The sequence below is a fragment of the Podarcis vaucheri genome (genome assembly GCF_965113315.1).
Source record: "Podarcis vaucheri genome assembly, chromosome: 4".
NCBI classification, from domain to species: domain Eukaryota; kingdom Metazoa; phylum Chordata; class Lepidosauria; order Squamata; family Lacertidae; genus Podarcis; species Podarcis vaucheri.
The window spans coordinates 34,626,187-34,649,653 of NC_138762.1; the positions used below are offsets into that span (position 1 = coordinate 34,626,187).

General features: G+C 43.8%; 2 protein-coding genes across 5 annotated transcripts in view; both read right to left on the reverse strand.

The window, feature by feature from the left end:
* Positions 1-1,672: 1,672 nt before the first annotated feature.
* ZDHHC23 (zDHHC palmitoyltransferase 23) lies at positions 1,673-8,313 on the reverse strand. The gene is made up of 4 exons (XM_082221589.1): positions 7,930-8,313; positions 5,533-6,237; positions 5,001-5,168; positions 1,673-2,815 (listed from the first exon to the last, which is right to left on the reverse strand). The coding sequence occupies exons 1-4, from the start codon at positions 8,070-8,072 to the stop codon at positions 2,548-2,550; spliced, it is 1,284 nt and encodes a 427-aa protein (XP_082077715.1). The 5' UTR covers positions 8,073-8,313; the 3' UTR covers positions 1,673-2,547.
* A 4,883-nt stretch (positions 8,314-13,196) lies between these two features.
* The window catches only part of GRAMD1C (GRAM domain containing 1C), a 65,631-nt gene continuing 55,360 nt past the window's right edge, over positions 13,197-23,467 (reverse strand). For all 4 annotated transcript variants that reach the window (XM_082221219.1, XM_082221218.1, XM_082221221.1 and 1 more), the window contains exons 14-18: positions 22,849-23,025; positions 19,282-19,339; positions 17,733-17,843; positions 16,295-16,400; positions 13,197-14,625 (exon numbers count right to left, since the gene is read on the reverse strand). In XM_082221219.1, coding sequence (XP_082077345.1) covers positions 14,548-14,625; positions 16,295-16,400; positions 17,733-17,843; positions 19,282-19,339; positions 22,849-23,025 — 530 coding nt within the window. In that variant the 3' untranslated portion in view covers positions 13,197-14,547. The remainder of the gene's footprint in view (positions 14,626-16,294; positions 16,401-17,732; positions 17,844-19,281; positions 19,340-22,848; positions 23,026-23,467) is intronic.

Here is a 23,467-nt window from a genome sequence, read left to right on the forward strand (position 1 = left end):
TTGCAGGTTTGATCCCCATATGGGACAGCTGCATATTCCTGCACTGCAGGGGGTTGGACTAGATGATCCTCAGGATCCCTTCCAACTCTATGACTCCCTGAAGTCTTCAGTTTAAAATGGGTAGGCATTACCTCCCACTTATGTGCTGCAATGTGCAAGAGTATTTAAGAAACCTCTAAAAATCTGCATGAGTCCATTTATTGCCAGATTCCATGGCAACATTTCCTTCATATAAATGTGCTTTATTTTTCCAGTACATCAATGAGGTAATCCTTTCAACTTCCCTGAAGAATGCTAGACGTATAATCAACTGTTGGCTTAGCAAGAAACTAGTCCTTGCAAAGCACACCTCCAGCCAGCATGGCCAGGGTCTCAAGGGTGATGAGGGATGTTGGCCAGCAACATCTTCAGGGTACCACATTGGCTACCCTTTGGCTAGTAAAGGTAGGCTCTTTACCTTTTGCTATCTGGGATACAGCCCATGTCTCAATCTTAGGTCTTAACAGCATAATACACCACCACCAGTGTGGATTACCATAATGATCCAGCCAGACTTTTATTCATTTCCCCACCCTTAATTTATTCCTGCTGCACACTTCCTACATACCACCAGCAGGGAGAAAAACCTTTATATAGAGTGCATTTCAAGTCTCTTTCTGCAAATATTTTACTTCCTGGTGGGCGGGAACACACTGATGATCTGCTGCATTGCACTAATGCCCTAAAAACAGAAGGCAAAACACAACTCCTGTTTCAGTTAAACGCTTGTGTGCTTGTTCTGTTGTCAAGTTGGCTTGTTCAAATAAACTGGTTAATATTAACCACTTTGTCAGCTTGAAGGAAAGAAGCTAGTTTTTAAGCAAAGCCTCTGAACTCCTTCCACCTGCAGGGGGCAGCAGAGTGCAAACCTGAAGCTCAACACCACTGGACGGAAGCCATGCTAAACTATGGTTTAGTACAAGGTCCAAACTCAGCCAGTGTCTCCAGCTATATAGCACACACTGGTTTTTCAGCCAAAGATGTAACTATTTCAAACTGTCTGAGGAGCATGTACATTTACTGACCAGAAGTGAACCAATGTGAAGAACTAAGAAACTAGAGAGTTCTAATTCCCACTTCACTCCAATTCCAAGTTGAATGCTACCATTATGCATGGAAACGTCATGTCTCACCTTGAGTCTATATCACCTTGTTTGGAAGAACAGTTCTGTTGCCTTTTATCTCTTCGTACCACATAACATTATATGAGTGGAACTGCAATATCTTATGTCAGCAGCAAGCAAGCCTTCCTTAAGCTGGTACCCTCCAGATGCTTTAGACTGCAACACCCAGGTACAGAAAGCAGTAGATGTAAAAGCAGAATAAATCATTTTCTACATCCATGGCTACCAATTATCTCAGTTCAACAAGGCCACCTGCCCTACAGCCCCATTATTGCACAGTGATCCTATCTAAATGGAACTTAAATCTTTCTAATCATCTGATTGAGCAAATGACTTTTTATGGGAACACTACTGAGACAAGGATCCTAAATAAACAATTAAAATAGTTGATCATACGTGATACAAAGCAGCAGTAGGTTCCCTCAATTCTCTTTCATTATTAAGTACTTTCTAATGCCAATTGTTTTTGTGCTTTTAAAATTTTTTGGATCCAAGTGATTTAAGAGGGACAGTGGACTGGCCTCCTGCTGAAAAAGTTTGCTGACCCCTGAATTACAGATTTCATTTTTAACCTTTCTGAATGGACATGGGGGATGGGGAGAGAATAGACATTAATTAAATACAAATACTTTGTCTGGGGTGTTTTGAGAACACCATATACAAAACCACCCCTGCTATCCACCAGTCTCACAAATCACAGTTCCAAAGAAAACGTCTCACTCTCTAAGTGGTTCTTAGTAGAACCACTGAAGCAAAGAGTTGGGGTGTATATATGTGGAAAAGTAACATCATTTATTGGTTTGGGGAGGTTGTTGCTGTTTTGCTCTTTTTCTGCATGAGGGTGGAAGTGCAGAGCAGCCCCCTTTTTGATGCTACCCATGGCCATCATCACCACTGACAAGCACAAAATAAAAGCTCATGGCCAGATGAACTTCCTTGTGGTACATTAAGATTAGTCCGCACAAGCACGTGAAGTTTCCCAAACCTCTAGAATTAAAAAATACACTACCTCTTCAGCATCGCAACCCAACAGCAGTGACCTCTTTGCCAGGTTAATGTCAGGAATGTTCCTGACAGTTAATGTGTATAATCCTTGTAAACAGCTATGTACACAGTCCATTGGTACAAGCGCATAGAACTGTAGACTGAAACACTAATCCAAAACTGGTAGCCGGCTGTGGCTAAGCAGGTGAGCACTTAAGAGGCTAACATACATAGGCACCCCCATGAACCAGGTCATTCGCGCCCAGCATTTGGAATATCGTGTGTTTCTGAGAAAATGTTGCTCTTAAAATATGGCTTAAGAGATGAGAACTACCTGTCCCCTTAATGACTTCAGGTGTGGATGATCAGTTAACTAAATGTGATTGATAGGAAGCTGCTTTCATACAATGTCTTCAGTGGAGCGCTGCAGATCGGATGAGTGCACGGTCAAGAACTGGATCCAATTGTGCAGAATGCCCCGATGGTATTGGCCTGTGTCAACCACCATGCCCCATAACAGCCTCCGCCCAGTGTTCTCCTTCAAAGCAATTCGAGCTTCCCTCTCCGTCACGTTGTAGCTGATGTTCAAGAGCTGGATGAGAAGGATGTAGCCCATGCCGGAAGTTACAATGGTACAGTACCACACACAGGTGAACGAAAGGGCAGAACTAGAAGGGGGTGGAAACAGAAAGCAAGGAACCTGTTTTAATAGGGACACAACTGCATTGCTGTAGGGCTACAGAGAAAAGGGGAGACTGACATGCTATTTTGAGAGTAAATAGTAGTAACCTTTGGTGCCTTCCCATCTCAAATTCTGCATCACAGCAAATTGCAATCTCATTTCCCCACTTAAGTGCCTCATTTCATTGCAAAAATTATTTTTCAAACAGTCCATCATCTATGCCAGACATAGGCAAACTCAGCCCTCCAAATGTTTTGGGATTACATCATCCATCATCCCTGACCACTGGTCCTGTTAGCTAGGGATGATGGGAGTTGTAGTCCCAAAACATCTGGAGGGCCGAGTTTGCCTATGCCTGATCTATGCCTTACTACAAGGTAATAAGCATTGGGATTTGATTATTGCTAAGCTCAACAACCAGTTCTCTGCCCTATACTTCTGCTCTGCAAAAATGCCCATAGCAATGTGGTTGCACTCAGGTGGTTACAGATGGTCTCTTTACAGGTTACAGACTGATCTCCCACACCCTGGGCATGCTATCTGAATATCCCTAAAGTATGGGTAGCCAGCACAGTGGCCTTCAGATGCTGAGGACCATAATGCCATCAGCCCCTGCTAGCATAATCACTGATGGGAACTGTGTACCACAACATCTCTACCCCTTCTGCAAAGGCCACAGTTCTTCCTTTACACAACCACAATATTAAAACTCCTTGCCCACAAAATCTATATAGCTATATTTTTACTATGGTAAAAGCACTACTAGTTGAGGGAAGGACCAAATTCACCATTTTAGATATGTGTGGGCAACAAACAGCCTGTGCTTAGATGTTCTTCAGTTGCTTCCCCTTAATTTCAAATGGGGAGGCTTGTGAAAATTCGAAACTTGACTGCACTCAGTGAAACAGCACAAGTTGTAGCCCGGCAATTCCAAACAGCAAGTAAATCCACAGGTGTAATTTGTACCAGTGAGTATTTAATTTCATCCAATTGTGTAAGTATGGAACTTGATCGAGGGGTGTGGAACTGGGCACAGGTAGTAAGTAAAAATTGAAAGTGCACTTACTCCCCATTCTTCCTAATCAGTTTGACCCTGTAAGTTTGCCTGCTCCACAAACAGTGTCATATTTTAGGTGCTGGGACAGGTGACCATGATTTAAGGTGTGGTTTAAACCCACAGGCCTGTATAGGGACTTTTTATGTTTTATTGCGTTTTTAGTATTGTTTTGGGAGTTGCTCAGAGTGGCTGGGGCAACCCAGACAGGTGGGAGGCATATAAATAATAAAATTATTATTATAAAGATTCCCTACAGATGTTAAAGACAGAACGGGATGCAAAGAAGATGATTGAAATACATTTCCCTCATAGATTTATCACAAGTCATTGAGAGTCAGTATGGTGTAATGGTTAGAATGTTGGCCTATGGCCTGGGAAACCAGGGTTTGAATCCCCTGAGTGACCTTTGGCCAGTCATTGTCTCTCCTTGGGAGAAAAAAATTGGTATATAAATGCAATCAATCAATCAATCAATCAATCAAGTGTCTAGAACAGAATGAACTTTCAGCGGAGCAAGGCTGGATTGAGAGGAAGCAATAGCTGCATACAAACAGATTGCAAGGCATGCAAGCCAATATGGAGGCACAGTCCATATCACTAGAGCTGGAACGTGAGACATACTGAGAAGGGAGGAAAGAAGATAACAACAATGGTTGTCAGAGACAGGGGAAAAATTATATGGTGCACCTGAAATGAGATAGCGGGCATTTCGAAATCATTGTGCATGCCAAGAGGAGGAGGACAACACTACAATGTTCAGAATGCATCATCCCGGAAAGCAATTATGCTTTTTGTCGTTAAAAGTGTAACCTGACCATGCAAAAGAACAAAAATAAAACAACCCAAAAAGGAACATGGGACTTTATATTTGTTTCAACCACAAGAGTCTCATATGGTCACTTGGGCAAGTCGCACAAGCACAAAATAGTGCGCCTCAGAATGCCAATCTATGAAAGCAGCACAAAGCTTCACAAGGACAAAGTTTTGACATTAGCAAACATCCCAGCATGCACCTTGGGCCAAGATAGCAGAAGCCAGGCAGACCAGAGGACTGCCCCTCCGACAGAGGGTCATATCAGTAGTTTCTTATCCCACTGCAGAGTATTTTTCTCACCTGTAGTCTCCATAGACACCAGGACAGTAGAAGAGTGCCTTGATGGTAGCCTTCCCCCTACAGATGGTGTCCAGAGTCAGAGAAATCCCATACACTGATGTGAGCAGAAAAAGGGAGAGTGCAAGGATAAAGGCTTGGTGGTTCTGTTCCCCAACACAGCTGTTAATCCTCCAAGAGATAAAAGAAAAACTTTTTTTTACAAAAAAAGTGGTGTAAGATAAACAACATTTACAACTGTTGATGGATGGCACAACAGATTATGAAGTTCCCCTGGGGAGATTTGGCATTCCCTCAGCTTGCCTGGTTATAGAACAGAACAGAAAGGATACTGAATGCAGGAAAGAGCAAGTATTAGACAGGGAACGCAATTCATGCCACAAAACTCACTATGCAGCAAATCAATTAAACATACTGACAAGAGCCCAAACAAAGCAGAAAGGCCTTTTGGGGCAAGAGGAGATCCATGACTCATTGGTAACAAAGATATCAGAAAACAAATGTCAAAGCCAACTTGAAACTCCAAGGAACATACCAGACACAGTGATGATCCAGTCTCTTCACACACCTGCCACATATCCAGCAGTGCCCAGCTCGGGCTGGCCTAACCAAGTGACACTTGGTGCACCAGTCCTCCATGATCCCACCTGTCCCTGCTTCCAACACATTGGCATAGCCCTCAGGGGAACTGTTCATGTCAGGCACAGCTGCTCTGTAAAGCCCCTTGGAGCTCTCCAGGTCATTCCTGTTGGAGATGTTGTTATTGTTGACGTTGCCACCTTGGCAAAGTGCTTTGTCACTGCTCGTTTGGCAGGGAAGGTAGCCAGGGTCTCTCTTGGCTCGAGACAGGGCCACCAGCATGAGGATTAAGCCGCAGGTGAGAAGGATCACCTGGCTGGTGCTCACATGGCCCCGGGGTACCACCTCTTGGAGGAAGACGTAGTACATGTAGCCTAAAGAGAACAGCCCTAGACTCAAGAAGAAGAGAGTCTGGCCCTTCTTCCTGTGTGTGAGGTAGTAATACCATAGCACCAGTACAGGAAGTGATATCAGGATGACAAGAGCCAAGAGGAGGTGCAAAGCTGCTATGTGAAGGAAGACAGGCAACAGGATGATTGGCGGGAGGAGGCTGATATCGACCTTTACAGCCCCCCTAAGCCACGGGAGGCGAAAGCGGTCTGTGACGGTGTCTGCAATTCTCTCTAGAGTTCCCGGGGGCAAAGATCTGCAAGTCAGCCACCTGTTAGGGAAAAGCACAGAGGTCTGCTCATGTAAGACTGAAGAGACCAAGAAATACATTTGTGTTGGCTTCTGTCACTCTCTCAGATCTCACCAAGGTCCAGCTGTTTGGGGCTGCTTCGGACAATTGCCAGCTCCTTGTGGATGAGCACATGTTTATATTCCCCTTATACATGTGATTGTTTTATTATGCATACAGACAAGTGTAAAAAGGATGTGTGAAATGGCCCTAATCCTTCAGTTTCTACCCAGAAATTTGAATAGTATTATGTGGGGCCACATCTCATCATATCGTCTTAAAGCTCATCTGAAAATGATGAGTGTATCACATTGTCAGTAAATCCAGTTCTGTGAACTAGCCCTCAACTTTCTCAAGTTCTGTTCTTGTCTGGTCTGTCAGTTTACCTGGCAAAGAATCTCTCTGTAGAATAGGAGTGGGAATCACCATGGCCCTTCAGACGTTGTGGGGATGCAAACTCCCATCAGCCCCAAGCAGCATGGCCTATCACCAAGGATGATGGGAGTTGTAGTCCAATGGCTGCAGCCTCCCCATCCCCGATATAGAATGACAAGGATTCACGAGCTCATGAGTTCACCCACCACTTTCAGTACACTGAATAGGGAAGATGGAAGACATTTACGGCTCAGAGAAGTGTGTTGGGTTTTGTTTAGTTAAAGCAAGATCATTGTGGGAGAAAATGGCTGGAACTCCTCCACATAACTTCCATAAGCTCCAGACAGAAGTGGTCAGGGAATAACAGTCCAAGACCATCTAGAGAATCGCGGGTTCCCCCATGCCTGCCTAAGGCCACTTCAAATGTTCTCTTTCCAAGCAAGAAATCATATGTGTTTGTCTTGAAGGGAAGTTGCCCAAATTATGCAAGTACAGCTGGTCAACTTCCAACTGGGTAACCTTGACCAAGTATAACATAGGGAACACTTGAAAAGCTTTGCTTCGCTGCCTATGTGCCCTTGAAGGGAAGCCACACCAGAAAAAAATAACATTAAGAAGCAACCCTTACTCTCCAACATTATCATAGCAGGGGTTTGGTTTTTTTCCTTCCTACTTTTGGAAACTACTGCCCAGTGTAGACAGTTGCCCATTTCAAAAACTTTTCCAAATCCCCATGGTTACACCATTTTTTTCTAGAAGGACTTTAGGAATTGCATGTGATGCACTCAACAGGTAAGGTTTTCCATCTCTACGGAAAAGAAACAATTCTTCAGAATTTGTGCCTCATGGGGCTGTTAAAGGCATAGTAGCTCTGGTATTTTTTTATTATTATTAATTTTGTAAGGTACCTCAAGCAACAAAGGTGGCCATCTGATCAGACAGAAATCCAGTGATTACCAGAATCACCACATGTGGAGCAGATGAAATACTCTTAATAGGGACAGAGCTCTGAAAGCACACCCTGAATACAAGCCTTTTTATGCCAGAACTTTGAACAGGAAGAGGGAGCAGCTAAAGGCCACAATGGAAAGATCTCACTCAAGCCACGAGCAGGGCAGCCACCAACAAGCTAACTTCTAGCACACTGGCAAAGCTAAGCAGGGTCCGGCGTGGTTTCAAATTGGACGGGGGAGAGGGCACGTGTTGGGAGATTTCTGCACCGCTAGATGACCCTCGGGAATCCCTTTCAACTCTAAAATTCTATGAGAAGTGCCAGCTGGGTGAAAGTTTCAGACGTACCTTTCACAGCCCTCGTCTAGGTCCTCGCACTCGCAGAAACACGCCGCCAGGTGGCTCCTCTGCCCCTTCCGATCCAGGTACTCGCAGCAGCAGAGGGTCTCCTCCGCCTCGGGGCTTCTAAGTTTCTTCCTCCCACGTTTCATGGTGGCAGCAGCAGCAATGGCCCCTCCCGCCCTCGCAAAGACCGGAGGGCAGAGAAAAAAGAGGCGTGGGGAACCTCTCTCGCAGCATGCAAAGGGCAGGGAACTCCAGGGGAAGTTCTCATTAAAGCCAGTTCTCCAAAGAGGACTTTTGCAAACGAGCTGCGGAGGCAGAGGGGCAAGGCGACAGCAAAGAGCCTTCTGCAAACCCGAGGGAGAGGAGAACGAAAGGGGAGAGGCGCGCAGCGATGCCGCCTGACACCTGTAACCAAGCGCCAGTAGGCAGTCCCTTCCTGCAACTTGCTTCGCCTCCACCCGGGTACCTAGGTCTCCTCCGCCCGTTTGCAACCGATGCGCATCCAGTGACTTCTCCTCGCGTTCTAACTTCCCAGCTATCAAGGTGCAAAAAAAAGAATTCTTGTTGGGCAGGGGGGGGAGCAGCTCCCAAGCCCAACGTGCTCCACCTTGGCCAACGAGGATTGGTTGGAATCTCTGCAGGCTCCGCCTCCCTTTTCTCTCCCTGTGTATCCTGCCCCCGCCTTGCATCCAGGGCGCGCCCTGCCGTTCTCCCCTAAGCAACCTCGCCGCGCGACCTGAAGTTTTCCCAGCTTCCGGCTTCCTTGGCACGCCGGCCTCTTCCTATCCTCCCGTGACGTCACGGAGCCCTGCCCAATGCCCGCGGGGGGAGCGGAGAAAAAGCACTTGTGGGCGCGAGAAGTTCCGTCGCTGTAAGGAAGACAAAAGCCGCGCCTTCGAAGTTTGGATGGGGCTTGGGGAAGCAGCTCAGGAAAGGCGGAGGAAAGGACGGGAAAGAAACTGCAACACAAAATTTGAGGCAGCATTCAGATCCTAAAAAACCGTGTACAGTGGTACATCGGGTTACATACGCTTCAGGTTACATAGCTTCAGGTTATAGACTCCGCTAACCCAGAAGGTTAAGAACTTTGCTTCAGGATGAGAACAGAAATCGTGCTCCGGCGGCGCGGCGGCAGCAGGAGGCCCCATTAGCTAAAGTGGTGCTTCAGGTTAAGAACAGTTTCAGGTTAACTACGGACCTCCGGAACGAATTAAGTACTTAACCCGAGGTACCACTGTACTCGAAATGGCAGCGGCCAGCTCCAGGTTTTTCCCATCCCAGTTGCCAGCCCAGCCCTAATAAAGGTGACCTGACCACTCCATAGGAAGAACCTAAGGAAATAGCCATAAACTCATAAGGCGCTCTAGGTTTTCAAGCAGGAGTTTCTACCAGCCCTACCTGGAGATGCGGGAAACTGAACTTGGGACACAATGCATGCAAAGCAGTTCCTCCACCACTGAGTTGCTGCCTTTCAGTTGTAAGTGCACTTCTGACACTGCAAGCCACCCTCCCTGCAGGTCTGAAAATGTGAGGCAAACTGACAGCATGGTAAAGCTCTGCTGGATGAAATACAATTGCCTCTGGTCTATTTTTGGGGAATCCTGCAAAATATTTAAGATTTTACTCTGCTAACTATACACTGGAATCTACCCTGAAGCACTATTGAGTAGAATTTAATGACACGTGCTCCACCCCAATATGAAGTGATCCTTTGGCAGTGCAAGATCCTGAAGCATCCCACCCTTGTGACAAGAGTCATAGAAATAAAGGAACCAGGCACCCGACAATCAGCTTTGGGACACCCCAAATTAGGCACCTATCCCTCCAGAAGCAGATTGAATCATTGACTCTAATGCTTGGCTTGGGCATGCTGCAGGTTTTGGGTACCAGAGTCCATAATTCCTGAGACTTGTAGAAGTTAGAATTAATGAAGTTTTGACAAGACTGTGCCAAACACTGCTGTGTTACATTTAGGATAACAAGCTGTGCCTCTTCACAAAGGCTGAAATGGCCAGTCATTTAACCTATCGATGCAAGTCCTTAACAAAGCAGGCAACGCTGCCAGCCACAGAAGGGGAGGTTGTCAGGGGTACAGTGGGCAATGATCTAAGTGGAACGCAACTACTTTATAATATGAATATGGGGCATCCAGAAAGTGTGGAACAGTTATTTTGATATTATACTATACTGCATTGTTTAAATGTTATTGTCCTTGAATCTTCCTGAAACACTTGCCACCCTCTCCTGCCACGCCAGTGCACCCCTCCCTACTGGATTAATATGAATAGGTATATGATATACCAAATGAGGTTTCAATGCTAGATTTAGAAGTATTAGATGCTGTGCTCAAATGATCCTATTATGTGTTTGGACGTTTAAATATTTGAAAAATTAATTTACAAAAAAAGGAGGGGTCAAAATGGCCTCTCAAAAGTGGCTAGCCCCCTCCCCCACCATGTAGCACGACCCCCATCCTTGCTGAACCCCTATAGTCACTTAAAAGAAAAAACACTTTTCACAGACTCAGAACGCATCTCATTTATTATTTGTACCAGCAGTTCCATCGGTCTCACTTCATATCTGTTGGTTGGCATACATGGGTTGGGAAAAAGAACTTCCGTCAAAATCATACTAGGACTTATTTCAGAGAAACTGTGTTTAGGATCCGAGTGTTAATATGAAATACATCATTAGTTCTCTTTCAGGGATATGTGAGGCAAAACTCACCCACACAAAAATAAGCTTTACTCCTTCCGTGCTACCCCTTTTTTCTGGTGCTGACAGCAGAATTTGCACAATTTTAACAGCCACCTTTGTAATGTGCCATTTAATTTCAAGCATCAGAGCCATAGCTTAGTGATAGAGCACCTGCTTTCCCATTCAGAAGGTCCCACGTTCAATCCCTAGCATCTCCAGGTTAGTCTGAGAAAGTCCTTTGTCTGAAGCCTTGGAAATAAATGCTGTGACAGGCAGTGCATTTGCCACATTTATATTCTGCCTTTCCTCCAAAGAGCTGGAGGTGGCATACATTCTCCTCCTCCACATTTTATCCTCAGAACCCCCCTGTGAGGTAGGCTATGCGGAAACACTGTGACTGGTCCAAGGTCACCCAGCAAGTTTCATGGCTTAACAGCAATTTGAACCCTGGTCTCCCAGATCCTACTCCAACACTATCCACTACATCGCACTGGCTCTCACACTGTAGGATAGATGTTGTAAACTAGCTATTTTTTAATTTCCATGTTAGGAAATGTCTCCCCCTCCCTCTTTTTTATTTAAAAAAAGGGTCTGGCAAGAATTGTGCATTTGTAGTTCTGACTTGCTCCTTTTGCATTTTCCTTTTGTCGGAGGGCTAACAGCTCTGGATTTGCAAAATAAAAAAATGCTAATTGCAAACCATTTTCCCTAAGCAGGTAGTTGAGCTGCCATTGGTGCTGATGGTGTATGTGCCAGTACAGTACCATTACTGGACCGTATGAACACAAGTGTTGCCAGTGCTGATCGGTATGCATCACGGATACTTCCAAGCCAGTAATAACCTATGGTAAATAACTGGAATAGATTAGCACTGACCAACTTCTCATATTGCAAAGCAGAAGCAAAAGGGGAAATGCAAGTGACTCATGCTTCCTCCCTTCACCTGTTTGTAATACAAGACAGCCCTTCAGTTTGGATGAAATATAGAACCTTGTCACCTGGCTCTACACAGTAGGGCTTGATTTTAGAAATTCAGGATTGGTGCTCTCAATAATGTTCTCTAGGACAGATGGATGCTTCATTTATATGACTGTTTCAAGTAAGAACCAGGTCTTCTAAAACATCCCAATATATTCTCTGTACAGTTATACTGGTATTCCATCAGAAGCACTTGCTTTTCTTTTACCTTCGTACTTTCAATTCCCCACCCCCTACCCCAATTCTTTTTGCTTGCCTTTAACAGATCATTTGATTTCATTGAAGTTTGTCAGCTGCCCTGGTTTTCGATTTAGCTTGGTCTCTACCCCAAAACATAAAAAGGTGGTCGGCTTGAGAGTCATTTAATAGCTTTTTTTTGTATTTTATTCAGTGAGTTTTTGTTTGCTTTTTAGATATGCAGTGAAATCCTGTGTTTACTCAGAAGTTAAGTCCCACTAAATTCAGTGCTTGCTAGTAACCATGTTTAGAATCATAGCCGTAATAGCTATGCTAGTCCAATGACAGGCAGCTGTTGTGCATCGCATCTCCAAGCTCCCATCTTCAGGAAGTTACATAAAACCAAGAAGCTATTACAGGCAAGAAGGCTTCATTTAGAAAATGGAAGTTTTCCAAATGAGGAGAAGGAAAAACCCCACAAACTTTGGTGAAAGAAATTCTACCAACCAAGAAGAATTTGAGCACATTGCTAAAAACATAAAAAAACCCAACAACAAAATCCTTAAATGTATCAGTATCCTGTTTTGCCGCCCGAGGTAAAACAGGAAGTGCCGGCCGACTCTTCCATGCTTCCCACCATGCCGGCATCACCACTGCACCACCCACCACTAACAGAGAAGCCATGCTGGAATTAGTGCCAATTATTCATTCATTCATTCATTCATTCATTCATTCATTCATTCATTCCCCGCCAATCTGGCTGGGCTTCCCCAGCCACTCTGGGTGGCTTCCAGCAGAATATCTATGGCAAGATCTCTTGTGCTCCATGAGAGCTCATGAAATTTCAGCGAAATCTCACTGGCAATCAGCACTGCTTCTGTGCAGAGTGGGTGAGACACCCATGGGGGCATTGCTTCAGGGGCTTCTACCACCTGAGGCAGCTGCTTCACCCTGCTTCATAGGTGAGCCAGCCCTGTTCAGGACAGTTAAAAAAAGTAGTTCTTTACACAGTGCATAGTTAAACTATGGAATTTGCTCCCAACAAGAGGCAGCAAGGGCCACCAACTTGGATAGCTTGAAAAATAGACAGATTCCGGGAGGGTAAGGTTATCAAGACCTACTAGCCACAATGGCTATACTCTGCTTCTACTGTGAGACGCAGTATGTCTCTGAATACTAGTTGCTGGAAATCACAAGTGGTCAGTGTGCTGTTGCACTCAGGTCCTGCTTACAGGCTTCCCCTGGGCATCTGTTTGGCCACTGTGAGAACAGGATGCTGGAAGAGATGAGCCACTGGCCTCATTCTGCAGCCTCTTCTTACGTACAGCAAACCTTCTGGCAACTTTAATGAATCCTCTCATATTTATTCACAGAAAGGTTAACATAATTCTCCGGGTATTATATACAGAATCTTCAACACCATATAAAATTATCAGTGTGGTGTTCCTTTCAAGTACAAAAAGCACACAAGACATCAGATGTAAAGAGACATCACAGAAACGGCCTTCATTTATCTCTAATCTGACTAGTAATTTATAACTTCAATGCCTATGCTTTTAAAAAGATACACATACTACAAAAACCATGTAGTAGTTTGACACAAATTGCTCCAACACATTTCTGTCTGCACTGTACATAAACAGTACTTCCTTCTTGCTTTTTTTTTTTTTAAGCCTGGGTAGGTCCATCTGCTAAAGCTGGTTTCCTATACAAACAAGTATAAAGGCACTTTTGATGAACGTCAGGTGGAAATTTAAAAAATCCAAAATAGAAGTCACAAACATGGTCAGTTTCATTTAATAGACAGACATATCCAGCACAGCCAGATTGAGGCACAATTTTACTTGTGCCACTACCATTCTACTTCGTTCTACTCTTCCAGAAGTTTAGAAAGCCTATTGTTCTTCAATGGCTTACAAGCTTGTTCTTAACTCTCGCAGATAAAGGTGATTCCTGTCTCGTGTCACACAGTTAAGGTCTTAGTCTGTGCTACAAAATAGATATAACACAACCAAAAGACTAAGTGGATTCCCAGGCCTGAAGACTGTAAAATGTTTAAATTAGAAAAAGTCTCAATGGACTCAACATGCCAGTCAGATTAATGCATTGGTTGCCATTTAAAAATATTCAGGGACTGGCCATTTTTTGAATATAATAAGACATATAAGGACAATTCCTGAGAAATCCTGAGAGCTGAAATGACAGTGGTTGAAAGAGGTAGAATTGCTTTGACTCGTACAGCAGAAGACCCACACAACCAAAACAATCAGTATGTTCAAAATTCATATTTATAAATAGTTTTCTAGAACATATGTACAGACCTTTAAAATTGCTTACTTTTGAATAATTGTTGCATGAATATGGAAAAATACCATATGGAGAACTTCTGGGTGTTACAACCTCCACAAGATAATCTATGCTGCATCCTTCATAATGTTAATGATTTTCTCATCAGATGTGAGTCCAATTTACTTATCCTTTTTTTTACAGATCACATTGCTTGCTGAATTCTCCCCCTACAATTTGCATATCACATAATTACCAGACCACACAATGTTCTTACTCATTCACACCAGGTATTCACAGTTCAGGAAACTGCTCACAAGAAGATGTCAAGTGGATCAGGAGAATTCACAGGCTAATGGCTTTAAAAAAGAACACATTTTATAGATATATTTCTAAGGTGTGCAAGTGGTTGTGAGCAGAAATGTGAGAAAAATAAGCAGCTTCACATTCAGTACAAAATATCTTCATTCTCCTTTGGTGACATCAGCTTTCAGGCTTCCTGCTGTCGGTCTTGTTTAGGTGATCAAAGCTGCTTTGGAGCATAGAAAGGGAATTCTTCAGCTACAGAAATAAAATCCAACAAGAATTAGGCAGTGAATTGTTTCTAAAAAGAGATCTAATTACTTTTCAGCAGAACCAGCTCCAGGTTTGAGGGGGACCCTCACTATGGGCTGCCTTCCCTTGTTGGGGTCCCCATGGGATTACATGGCCTATTCTCTTCATATTTATTTCCACCAGACAGGTAGGTATTTCGGTACCGAAAATGAGTGCCAGACGGCTGCCATTGTAATTGCTTACAATGTGACTGAGTGGTAATGTCAACTTTGGATGATTGTGGGCAACTAAAATGGCAGTGACGCAGTGTTCACTGGGCTCTGGAAAATGGGCGTCAGGGCAGCAGTGTAAATAGCATCAGCTGTACTTAGTACTTGGGAGGCTGCCCAAAAATGCTCCTTTGTGTTGCTGACCCTGCCCCACACTAATAGTTATGTACTAACAGAGTGCTTACTACAGATGAACTGCAACTGTATTTTAAGAGATGGGAACCCAAACAACTAGGCACAAGTCATAAGAGATCTACTTAAATTGAATGCCAGAAATGAACTAGAAGACAACCCACCTAGAGATGTCCTAGTGGCAACCTGAGAACCCTCAGCTGTATGGAACATGTATCAACAAGCATAATTATCTGTAAAATTGTCTATTTGTTATGCACTGAGTTGAATAGGATCCAAAAGGCAGCAGTCTGATTGATCCTAGAGCAATAGGATCCAAAATGCAGCAGTCTGATTGGTCCTAGAACAATAGGATTCAGAATGCAGCAGTCTGATTGGTCCTAGAACAATGCAGCAGTATGATTGGTCCACAGGAGCCACCCAATCCAGCTCTAGGTGGAAGTGAATCCGCAACCTGATTGGCCCACGGGAGAATCCTGGAATTAGCAAATCACATGCGGCTCATTGTGTAAATAATGTTTATAAAGCAGATATTTTGGGGAAACTTTCATTCCTCACTACTATGAGCTGAATAAAGAGCATGAAATCCACACTCGACTCAGAGTATATTTCACTATTGATTGGCCATCTGTTATGGATGCTTTAGCTGAGATTCCTGCATTGCAGGGCGTTGGACTAGAGTTAGTCTTTTCTAACTTTAAGATTCTATGATTGCAGCAGCAGCAGAATCTGCTCTGAAGCACCTACAGGCAACAGAGTGGCATGGGTTTTCTCATCTCTGCTTTCATACATAAAAGAATTAAGCCCATTCTCTAATCTACATTTTACCAAATGTGTGTGTGAGGTTGTTGAGCTTCATTTAGTAGAACTTGCAATTCTTTAAATAATATAGTTTTTAAAGACATGTTTCCTTTGTAAGTTTTACTGGGAAGTACTGTCTCTTGGTCACCTTTACTATTGTTCCATTTCACTAGCACACATGCCACATACATACATTGTGGCAAATCTTAAACTTCAAAGCTTCTTTAGTTCTTAAATATTCATAGCAGCCCTGGAATAGAGCTCTTGAATATTAATATTCTCTTTCTCAAGCAATCTCAATCAGTTTTTTGTATCCCATTCTCACTAGTTAATACCTGAAAGCCTGAGGCCACAGCATCCAAATACGGAAGTGATTTATTAATTCTTTATTAGCAAAGCACTAATCTTTTCACACATCCCACGTTTCGTTTTCACATGTACATGGACCAAATAATAGAAACAGCAACACCCACCTGTTCAAGCAATGCTATGGAGTCCCTCAGCACTCCTTTGACATGCTGGACTTGATCTTTGTCCTGCTGGTGAGTTTTTTCTCTTGATGCCACATTAAAGGCTAAACTGAGAAGAGAAAATGCAGGGATAAGTAGCTGCCTTACAGTCCTTAAAGAATGTAGTCCCATTCTTTACTTTGCTTTCGCCTAATTAACACATTACTACCATGATCTATGCACATGTTTTCCAAGCAGATCCCAGCCTTGCAAAACACTGCAGGGCTAGCTCAGGGAGGGCAGTGTGAGCAGCGCTCCCCCCCCCCCCCAATGCACCCAGGGTAATCACCCTGACAGCCCCCACTCCCACGCTACACCCCTGCCCTCCTCAGGTGCTCTTGCAAGGCTGCACTGGGTCCTTGAATTGAATTGTAATAATGTCTTAATTGCCTGGACGGTGTTTATAGACACCTCTGAATTTACCTACTGTACAAATGTATGAAGTGTATTTGTTGCTCCACCCACTTTTGCCTCTATTCCCCATAAGAGAATGCAGCCTTTAGACTGAAAAATATTCCCCATTCCTGTCATAAAACAAAGGCTGAGCAGCTTCCCCAAAAGCCACCTAATGCATTGGTGTCTAAAGTGAGTTTTGAAGTTGGTGCTTCTTGGCCCTCTTAGCCTCTGGGTAGGCAAACTAAGGCCCGGGAGCCAGATCTGGCCCAGTTGCCTTCTGGATCTGGCCCGCAGACGGTCCATGAATCGCTGTGTGGAGCTGATCGTGCGGGCTGCGCCAGCGCATGTGTTTGGCGGCGCCTCCTCCCTCCCTCCTCCTGGCTTCTCCCTGCCCTGCCTAGAGCAGAGAGGAAGGAGGCTGGGCTTTGTTGGTGCCAGCAGCAGCAGCAGCAGCAGCAGTGTTAGCACTCAAGTGGCCGCCATTGTAAGCAGGCTCAGTTCAGGCTTTGTTGCTGCCAGCCCCTCTCTGGAGCCCCTTCGCACCATCCCGCTGCTACTAGTCCCTGCCCCTTGCAAGACACAGGTAAGCAGCCACTGGCGCTTGTCCGGTGCTGTGGAGAAGGGAGGGGAGAGTCGGTTGGGGGGGGTGGCTTACCTGAGTAGAATGTGTCCTTTTTTTTTATTTAAAATGCATCTCTGGGTTATTTGTGGGGCCTGCCTGGTGCTCTTGCATAGAATGCTGTGTCCTTTTATTTAAAATGCATCTCTAGGTTATTTGTGGGAATTAGTTCATTTCCCCCCCCCAAAAAAAAATATAGTCCGGCCCCGCACAAGGTCTGAGGGACAGTGGACCGGCCCCCTGCTGAAAAAGTTTGCCGACCCCTGCTTTAAACTACACCAGCTCTGTATTGTGAAGTCAGCAATACTTTGTTTTGTTTTGGTATCTTATATTTGACTAATGAGGCATAGTTGAGCATGAGGGCGAGGTGGGGAGAAATCCACTCACTTTACAGATCCTTCTTCCTGAAGCTGAACACGGTAAAACGACTGAGCTGCATGTTCAATCTTGGACAGTTTGAGGAACAACGTCACATTTAGCAAAACCAGTAGGAGCAAGCTGCAAAGAAAGAAAGAAACCAGACTGTTTTTATCCCTTTTCCTGTTTCATGTTTATAGCATCACAGTAGTTAAGAGGCTAAAGAGCAAGGATGGGGAAACTGTGGCCCTCCAGATGGCTGCTGGACTCCAGATCCCTTCAGCCCTAGCCACTATGCCCAATGGTCAGGGCCAATGGAAGCTGTAGTACAACACCACAAATTCCCCACCCCTGCTACAGAGACTACCCCAGTAGGGAAAAGCATATAAGATTAGAGAGGAAAGATCATCTTCATGACAACCTTAGCAAGATGGTTAAGACTTTTCACTGGGCAAAATAAATTATGATATTCTCATGTTAAAATGTGTATTGAGAAGAGAGCTAGCATGACTGAGTGTTGGCATTGTTCAAGCTACATTAGACCAGGGAGATCAAGGCTAGTCCACAAGCTCTCATCTTAACCTCTACCGGTGGGAAGGTAAACAGCGTTTCCGTGCGCTGCTCTGGTTCGCCAGAAGCAGCTTAGTCATGCTGGCCACATGACCCAGAAGCTATACGCTGGCTCCCTCGGCCAATAAAGCAAGATGAGCGCCACAACCCCAGAGTTGGCCGTGACTGGGCCTAATGGTCAAGGGTCCCTTTACCTTTTACCATTTTTGCTAATATTCACATTTTTGCAAAGCACTTTCCCTTAACATACTGCATATTTGTATGTTATTTTCACAAATATATGCATTTTAATTCACACTCCCCCCCACCAGTATTTGCATTTTTGCACCTGTTACCTAGCTGGACAACTGTACTGTAAGATATGAAGAAGTTTGAATTTTGAGGAATGGCTGTGTTTCAGTTATCAGATTGTTTCAGAAGGTGTGGATTAGGGAGATTCCATTCTAAATGCGAACTGAATTGAATTCTCCCCCATTCCTACTGCACATACAGTCACAATATATGTGAAAATCATTAGGGGGGGGCTGGAGATGCATGCACACACACTGGGATGAAACATGAGGATAAGCGAGGGTCCCTGACTTTCATTGATCCAGCTTTCCTCAAGCTAGTGTCTTCCATGGGTTTTGGACTAGCTCCAAAGCAGTCCTCCCCCCCAAACATTTGGAGGGCACCATGTTGAGGAAGGCTGCCCTATACTCTTACAGAAAAATTCTGGGAGTCAGGATGACTCCCTGTCTCCACCCGCCAAACCAGCAAAGGATTATGTGTATGTGACCAGGATATGTTTCCTATGAAGCCAATTCATAACTTGCACCTATATGTCAGAATCCTGCGTGTTAAAAATGTGAGCAACTTGGGATTAATTTGACAACGGCTTAGGAAAGCTCCTTTCTGCAAAATCAGCCTCCATGAAATTCACTCAAATGCCATTAGGAAAAAATGTTTTCCCCAATATGTTTCGCCATAAGAAAAACGAAGTCAAATGAAATGCCAAAAAAATACTTACAAGATGCTCATTACCACTATGATGGTGATGGTCTTATTTGTAGCATTCCTTTTTGGTCCTATAAGGCAAGAAAAGCAACTATTAAGTCCACTGTATCCATCTTCTTAAACTAGATTAACTTCACCTGAACGCGCATCTTTTCTGAAGACTTTCCCGCCCCCTTCTCAATGGTGGAGCAGTTCTGGTTCTTGTCTGAACTGAAAGATGCTGCTCATGTATGCAATCGAAATACAAATTTAATGTAGAGTGTGTTTATTTGACATGCACAGCAAGAAGTAGGCAGATATTTTTGTTGCATTAGAAGCTCCTCCAGAGTTGTAAAGGGCCTGAAATATCCACCACTACAATGTAATAGGCAGACTTTTAGTGTAAGAATAAGGTAAAGGTAAAGGTACCCCTGCCCGTACGGGCCAGTCTTGACAGACTCTAGGGTTGTGCGCTCATCTCACTCTAGAGGCCAGGAGCCGGCGCCGTCCGCAGACACTTCCGGGTCACGTGGCCAGTGTGACATCGCTGCTCTGGCGAGCCAGCACCAGCGCAGCACACGGAAACGCCGTTTACCTTCCCGCTATAAAGCGGTCCCTATTTATCTGCTTGCACTTTAAGGGTGCTTTCGAACTGCTAGGTGGGCAGGAGCTGGGACCGAAAGATGGGAGCTCACCCCGCCGCGGGGATTCGAACCGCCGACCATACAATCGGCAAGTCCTAGGCACTGTGGTTTTACCCACAGCACCACCCGCGTCCCATAGTGTAAGAATAGTCGTGCATTAATCTCAGGATTCTACCATGATGGCTGCTGCATATAGATTGATTCCGCCTTGTGCACATACCTGTCCACTGCCCAATCTTCTACCTGCCTTTGCTCACAATTCCAGCCTACGTCCCGGTAAGCTGGTTTTTCTCTGTCATGGTTACACAACGAGGCCCATGTGCAACCTTTGCCACAAGTTACAGCTGAGACCTACACACACTTCTGATACAACACAAGTGCACAATTCGCTAACAGAGGTGGCAGTAAGGGAAGCTACTTTAGGACACTGACTTAGAAAAACCATCTAATCATCCCAAGTAGCATTCCAATATATCCTGATGCACGTGGAGACCAGGAAAAGTAAAACATGCATCAGCTACAGAAAGAAATTTATGGCCAAAGATAAATTCCATAGGCAACACACTCAACTAGTTTTCACAAATCAGAACCAGGAAATTATGTGATACCCACATAGGATATTTCTATACTTTGGTGTACTACAACTAGTGCTGGTAAGCCTCTGGCTGGTCAACATACTCCTCCTCACTTGCACACCAGTATCTCCTCCTCCTTTTTGTTATTTGCAGCAAACCATAATTTGCCTTTTTTGTCCAAGCAGGCAAACTAGGGCTGGTGCTTGCATACAAACCAGGGTAACAAACCAGGTTAGGCATTAGATCAGAACACACCCATGACATTAGCAGTTGGACTTATCATCTGATTGCCACCCTAAAGATAAGGTGAGGTATGAAGCACACACTAGACTTACAGAATGACATCAGCACTTCATGCTCTCTTTCACTTGTCAACTTAGGTTTTTCTTGATCACCAGTTTCTACTACACTTCATGAGCTCATTTTCGTTCATCCCCACGGCCATTAAAACAAATAGCCATTATCTTGACAAATATTTGAGTACAAGATTTTTTATAGCCACTAAAGGTAAGGGATGCGATTAAAGTTAAGAGTGTATACATTTTCGCTGAAAATGAATTGCCACCCCCCTCCCCACATCACTTAGTATAACACTGAGTAAAACCTTTTTTAAAATTCAGATTTCATGTTCTGGCATGCAAGTGTGCATTATAATTGCAGTGTATGTATTGACCCAAACACTCTCATCTGAAAGGCTAGAGCACCAGTGAGTGGACTGATTAAAAAATCTAGGAGGCAGCTTAAAACTACTAAAATAATGAAAGGGATCAAAGAGTTTTAAGGTTTCTGCAGCACACTCTGTATTGTTTTTCTCTGTATTATCTTTCCTTGAATGAAGCTATGCATTAGCAGTTTAGACTCATTTAAAGTTGCTTCGTTTAGTTCATTCACCCTTCTTGGAACACTAAACTGTGTGCCATATGTTCCTCAAAATAGTCATTTATCTTCTAAATCAGCCAGTACATGATCATATGCAATTGACTAGCATATGGAATTTTGAAAGGGCAATTGTGCAACAAGATGAGTTTCAATACCCCAGAAATTAAATGAAACTAAGTCTGATTTCAGAAGAAGGTTTAGATGGTAAGAAGATGGAAGGAAAACACTAACACACACATAGGCATAAATAATGAAAGTCATCCAGTAGTGTCTTGTGAATGACATTTGGAAGATAAATCTCAAATACACTGTTGTGCAAACCGCAAAGAAAAGAAAAAAGTTGGTTCAATCGCCCCTGTCCTGAAATCTGCATATTTGCACAGATCCTACAAGGCAGCTGTAAGCACACATTAAGTAGCTGAAGACTAATGAATCTGAGATGTTCTGAAATGTGAACCAAATTCTTTGCAAAGTAAAATAAAATACACTGTATTTACCAATAGGATGCTTTGTAAAAATGAGTAGCTAGTCTTAAAGAAATTTCCAAAAAAAAGAGAAGGCACCTTTTATCATATGTGGTGGGTGTGTAAGGTAATAAAAGCATTCTGGGAAATGATATATAATGAACTGAAAAATAATGTTTAAAATAACTTTTATTTAAAAAAAAACCCAGAAGCTTTTCTATTAGGAATTGTAGGTACCAATATCCCAAAGGACCAGAAAAGACTTTTTATGTATACAGCGACAGCTGCATGAATGTTATTAGCCCAGAGATGGAAAGAAGACGAAATCTCTACCAGGGAGGAATGGCAAATTAAGCTGTTTGGAATATGCCAAAATGGCAAAACTGACTGGAAAGCTCAGGAAGCAAGAAGACCAAAACTTTAATAAAGAATAGGGAAAATTTATAACCTATCTGGGAGACCATTGTAAGCAGATGAAAACATTAGCAGGATTGCAATAAGACTTGTGATGTAGCAAATATTATGGACAAAATGGAGTGACTTAAAATATGGATTACTGAATAATATGCAGTTGAAAAGATAGACAATAGGACCCACGGCAGGGAAGGTGGGAAGTACAGACATTCGGAGGAATTTCCAAATATGGATATGCATTTTGTATTGTTATAATTTTATATTTGTAAAATCAAATAAAAATTATTTCAAATAATAATAATAATTCCAAAGGCATCTCTGTGCAGCCAATTCCTACACCGACAATTCAGCACTATAGCACTGAACCTGGAAGCATTGGAGACAGTACCTGCGGGAAAAGGCACAACTTTGCATAGGAGCTGTGTGTGAGCTGCAACACCACCACCCTTGTGTTGACTGTTCCGGCCTGCATGTACCTCAGAGATGCCATATTTGGAGAGGCAATGAAACTGAATGAGCTATGCAGAGGTGCTATATAATGCATGGCTCTCACGCGAGCACATCCCTGAGATTCCTTTGGCTTAAGTTAACGGTCAGAACAAATACTCCTACTTGTAGTACCCACCTCCATCACCGCGGGAAGGTGCCCCTGTCTCCCCCGAAGAGTACTGTGAAGAACGTTTAGGAAGTATCTCTCCCACATTCCTTTGTAAAGTCCACCTCCTCCTCCTCAAAACACCAAGTTTCACTGGATCCTCTACAGCTTTGTTTATTTCATATTCTTCCATTAGCAATTCCGATTCTGTAATGGAACAACATCCTATTTCTTACTCAGTTTTCGTTTTATTTTAACTCAGAAATTCACAACACTCTATACTGACATTTTCCAGGATATGTAAAAGGTGGCTTTTGACTGGAGTGGGGCGGGGAGGAAACATATGATGCATTGGGAAACCCAAATGTTACATTCAAGAAGTCACGTGGAGAGACAAACCAGTAAAACCGTATCAGGTGCTGGCCTTATTTAAAAAGGGAGTGGGGAAACCAACAGTGAGTAAGGCTGCATTCACAAGGCAGTTTATTAGTACAGTGATAAAAAGGTAAAGGGACCCCTGACCATTAGGTCCAGTCGTGGCCAACTCTGGGGTTGCGGCGCTCATCATGCTTTATTGGCCAAGGGAGCCAGCGTACAGCTTCCTGGTCATGTGGTCAGCATGACTAAGCCGCTTCTGGCGAATCAAAGC

Bases quoted from the DNA above. Each gene is read 5' to 3' on its own strand.
- ZDHHC23 (XM_082221589.1), bottom strand. From the start codon at position 8,072: ATGAAACGTGGGAGGAAGAAACTTAGAAGCCCCGAGGCGGAGGAGACC. The intron at 6,238-7,929 runs GTACGTCTGAAA...TTTCCCTAACAG, and splicing joins CTAGACGAGGGCTGTGAAAG to GTGGCTGACTTGCAGATCTT. The intron at 5,169-5,532 runs GTATGTTCCTTG...TATCTCTTGGAG, and splicing joins CTGGATCATCACTGTGTCTG to GATTAACAGCTGTGTTGGGG.